General features: G+C 37.8%; 1 protein-coding gene across 1 annotated transcript; it reads left to right on the plus strand.

The window, feature by feature from the left end:
- Positions 1–3924, plus strand: LOC109175196. Its single transcript, XM_019324451.1, has 7 exons — positions 1–634; positions 842–944; positions 1053–1582; positions 1755–1848; positions 1976–3015; positions 3566–3664; positions 3794–3924. Exons 1-7 carry the CDS (start codon positions 68–70, stop codon positions 3896–3898), a joined length of 2538 nt encoding a protein of 845 aa, XP_019179996.1. The 5' UTR covers positions 1–67; the 3' UTR covers positions 3899–3924.
- The last annotated feature ends 810 nt before the right edge of the window (positions 3925–4734 follow it).

A 4734-nucleotide genomic window follows, 5' to 3' on the forward strand; every position in this document is an offset into this window, starting at 1 on the left:
CATTTCCCTCCATTCTCGTTCTTCAAACCCTAATCTCCAAGCTTGGGAACGATCGAGAAAGCCATTCATGGAAAGGCAAGACCTCAAGAGCAGCAAACCACAGCCATTAAAGGAAGGCATGTTCACTCGCAGCAAGTCCCAGACCTATTCCCATCAAAATCGTTCGGGTCGGGTCAGATTAGACACCACTAGATCCAGTCCCAGCTACCAAAATTTCCAAAAGCTCTATCCAACTCCCAAGAAGCGCAAAAACTCTTATTTGCAGCAGCCTGAAGAAGCTCTTTTGGATGTCAACGACGGCTCACGCAACCTCCGAGTCCGGAGGGTTTTCTCTACGAGCTCTGTAATTGAACAAAATGGCGAAAGTTCGGAGCTGGGTTTGAAAAGCGCGAGTGTCGATTCTTCTGGAAATGGCTGTGCGGAGATGATTGGAATGGTATTGGAGGATCTAAAACGGGATTTGGAAAAAGGCGAAGCTGATCTGGGCTTAGAAAACCATGGTTTCGATAGGAAAGTTGGAGCCGATGAAGAACCCATTAAGGTAGCATCAAAAGAAGCAATTGAAAACCGTGAAACTGGTCAGCCTCCAGTCAAGTTTATTCGCCCATATGATTCAAGCACTACAAATAAAGCGGTATTGAATTTTCCTTTTGATTGAATTTCACCTTGAGAACTATATATGTTCCTTTTTAACTGTGGCTTTTGGCTGTTTTAAATTATTAGAACTGATCTTTAGTTAGAGAGTAGCAGTGTCATTCTTTATAAGTTATTTGTATGTATATTTGAACTAATGATGAGAGGATGGTGGCCAGATGCTAATGAAAAAAAAAATATTGTGTAGGTTGTGAAGCCAGGCTTGTTAAGGAGGGTATTTAAAACTTCAAGCTCATTCAGCTATAGAAGATTGCTGCCATTTCTGATGAGCTTAGAAAAAGATGACTCTTGTAATTTTCTGGCCCTTACTGATTATTATTGGATAATAGAACTAATAATTAGTATTGTGTGTAAATTTGAAGGCTATCAAATAGTGCTGACATCTGTCTATTATTCAGGTGCTTCTGAAATTGAGTTTGATGATACAGGATTAAATCCCGAAGTTCAGAATATGAACAATGTGAAGCCTAATTCTTCACCAGACAATAGCAACTGCAATGCTTCTAAAAATGAACCTACGGTTGCAGATTCAGATGATAGTAAACCTTTAGCAAGAGGAGAAATTGACAATCTTGGTATCAGCTCTCCGTGCAAACAAACAGAGAAAAACTGTGGCAATCTTCACTTGGCTCAAACCGAGGTCAATAGTGGATTGCATAGTGTTGACACAATGCGTGATAACATTCTGAATGGAATTGATGATGTAATGGGAGATGACATTTCAATGACACCACCTGATCCTGACATCTTCAGTAAATTTGACTTAAATGACTATAAGGCCAGCACAGATCAAAGTGCTCAGCAGATTGAGAATAATGTTCTTGGTAATCCCTCAAATGGAAGGTGCAGAAGCAATAATGCCTTCAGCTCGAAGCAGTCTTATCAGAATCCTTCTGAGAGAAATGGCAGTAGTTGGAAAACCAAAATGGTAAGTGACATCCTGTGAATTTCAGTTCAATTTGAAGTTCACTTTACTTTCATTAGAGCTTAGGGAGGCCTTATTTTATCTTGGGTAAAGATTTTTGGGGAATAGCAGTCACACTCCACTCCTTCACCTCTCTTTCTATGAGTCCTAATTTAAGATGGTTTGGTCTGTATAGGTTCTGAATCCTTGTTCTAGAAAGAAGGTTCTCAAACCTCCAAACTCAGTTATGTATAGACGACTGCTTCCATATCTGATGGATGTTGCAAAAGGTAATCCTCTTGTTCTTTATGTCCTTCATTCTAATACACATAGATAACATTACTATCCATATAGATGTAACTAGCCATCTCAACATTTTAGCTGTCAAGCTAAACTTGTGATGCTAATTTCTTGTAGATAACAAAGACCAGCCAAATATTTTAGAATCAAAAGATTCTAATCCACCGAACTCACAAGCATCTACAGCTAACAATGCATCTGAAGTCCATACTTCAAATTTATCGGTTGCCATGTCAAGTTCTACTAGTGATTCAGCCATAGAAAAGCCAATTCTTGCACCATCGGAAGACATTACTGAGCCCATTATTTCATACAGTCCTGAGATGGATGGGACACCTCAAGTAGAACATATTTTGTCAGATACTACCAAACAGTTAGAGCCAGATCTTGCAAACAATGATAGAAAGGAAAATGGTGAAGTTCCCTCAAGTCCTATAGCTAATGCTGAATCTTCACCCAAAATGCCAGAAATTTCACAGCTTGAAGCAGCTAATTGTGAAGTAGGGGACATCCAAGCTGTTAACCATGAAGATAGCAAACATGTGGATGAAAGAGATGTTTCAGATGACGTGCATTCCAACACCTCTACTTTTGCGGGAATTCATACTGTTGTTCCTACTGAAACTCTTCTAAATGAGTCTTCTGTGTGGATGGAGGCAGATTGTCAAGAAGGCAGTGGTAATCTAGTTAAAGAGAGCACTTCAGATGAAAGCTCAACACCTATTGAAGAATCCAGTCTCCCAGTAGTTCATACTGTTGGTCATGCTGAAACTTTGATTAAGGACTGCAAGTTAGCAACCCTACAGTCTAAGCATTTTGAGGAAAACTATATCAACAATGGAGCTCTGATTCAAACAGTTACTATCAACAAAGTGTCATCTGAGGTTCAGGCTTCAAACCATTCAGTTACTCAAACTGACGGTACCATGAAAGGAGTATTGAGGAGAAACCCAAGAGGGTGCAGAGGACGGTGTGATTGTCTGAATTGCACGTCATTCCGCTTGCATGCTGAAAGAGCATTTGAATTTTCAAAACATCAGATGCAGGATGCTGAAGAAGTTGCTCTTGAGTTGATCAAGGAATTATCAGACATTCGGAAGTTTCTGGAGAATGCTGCATCTAAAAAGAATAATCTTGCTGCATTTGAACCAACTCAGGTAAAGCTACATGAAACTATCTCCTACCATTGTAGGTCTTCCTGTTTCATGCTATATTTATGATTGCATTCCCTCTCAATAACTACTTAATGGTCACTGTACATTTAACTATTTTTCTCCTTCATATGTTTCATCATAGTTTGAGATGCTGCAAATATGATTTGTTTCTTGTTGAGAGAAAGGGAGAGAGAGGATCTTGTATTTATGGTTATTCTATAACCAACTGATCCAAATCTTTTAGTTTATGTTTTCAAATTTCAAGTGACAACAGTTGGAGGACATAATTTTTTGAACTTCTAGCCTATATAATTGTAGCTGGGCTACACAATGGTTTGCCAACAATTTTTCTTCATCTGTGATCAAAGTTGCTGGTACTTGTACAGAGATACTAGATACTTGCTAAATTTACAATTCCCCATTTTTTCTAAGTTCTCTCTCTCTCTCTCTCTCTCTCTCTCTCAAGGGAGAAAGTTGAGGTTGATGTTATCTTATGTCTATGAATCTGATAACGTTTAGGTGATCTCATCTCTTATAATTCCATTGCCTTCAGGTTAAAGAAGCACGCACTAAAGCACTGCAAGCAGAACAACTAGCAAAAGAACGACTCGTCCAAATGAATGATGAGCTCCATTATCATTGCAGAATAACAGTTAGTACCAATGCTTGTTCTAAAATATCCCTCTTTAAATTATCCAGTCACATTTTAAAGCTTAAATTTCTTTAGTTGATCATGCAAGCATGAGTTTCTTACTTGCTTATCCATGTGTATCATTTACAGCCTTTGCAGCGGCCAAGGGTGACGTTTTCAGTCTCAACAACAGATAGGTCAACCCGCGCCAAGAACACAACAGATAACAAAAGAAAGAGGAACCGCAATTCCTGAGCTTCTATGTGAGTTTATTTATTTGCGTGTACAGATCATCAGAAACAAGATGAAAATGCTAATTGGTATTAGAAGCAGCTTCAATTGTTCAATTGAGAAACTACATACTTAGCTCTTTGTGACATCTATATCTTTATGATGCATGGTATTGACTATTGAGGTTGATTTGTAATTTGTATTTCAAAGGAACACTATTTTAATTTTAATTTTTTTTTTCTACTATCTGTTTGTGCATTGTGTTGAAATATGTGATATGATTAATACACAGCAAACTGTAACAAATCTTTCAAATATATGTTGTCTGACTGGTTTTTGTTATTAATATTGAACTGTGTCAATCTTTGCTCAACTTTTGTACTACACAAATTTGTATCTCCATTAAAATGTTAAAATGAAAGAAAAGAATAATAAATCTAGTGGGCCAGTGTGAAGTCGAGAGGCAATTGCAAATATTTAAATCAAGCTGACTTTTTTTTTTTTTTTTTTTTTTTTAGTGCTATCGACTTTGTTACAATGCAGTATCTGTTCATAATTACTTTCTCAACTTACTCAGGCTGACTTTAAGTCACCACTCTAGCGATAGGGTGGGGATTCGATTCTCACCAACGTCTTGGAATTAGAACTCCCCAAATTATAGTTTAGGTTCTTAGACTCCTTAAGTTGGAGATTGGACTTTTCAAGTTGGTGAAAGTGTGGAAATGAATATGTTGTGCGTGGAGTCAACGACAGAGACTAACTGGGAGATTACTTAGCAACTCGCGATTTATCTTCTCTATCGATTCTTGGGCAGGGGTTCTGAGAACTTATTAGTCTAACATTAGTTGAAAAACTTAATG

Source organism: Ipomoea nil, unplaced genomic scaffold (assembly GCF_001879475.1).
Source record: "Ipomoea nil cultivar Tokyo-kokei standard unplaced genomic scaffold, Asagao_1.1 scaffold0684, whole genome shotgun sequence".
NCBI lineage: Eukaryota > Viridiplantae > Streptophyta > Magnoliopsida > Solanales > Convolvulaceae > Ipomoea > Ipomoea nil.

What these genes read in the sequence shown, in the direction of transcription:
- LOC109175196 (XM_019324451.1), top strand. Translation starts at nt 68, where the DNA reads ATGGAAAGGCAAGACCTCAAGAGCAGCAAACCACAGCCATTAAAGGAA. An exon ending in CTTAGAAAAAGATGACTCTT is followed by an intron (nt 945 to 1,052) that starts GTAATTTTCTGG and finishes TCTATTATTCAG; the next exon opens with GTGCTTCTGAAATTGAGTTT. An exon ending in TCTGATGGATGTTGCAAAAG is followed by an intron (nt 1,849 to 1,975) that starts GTAATCCTCTTG and finishes AATTTCTTGTAG; the next exon opens with ATAACAAAGACCAGCCAAAT.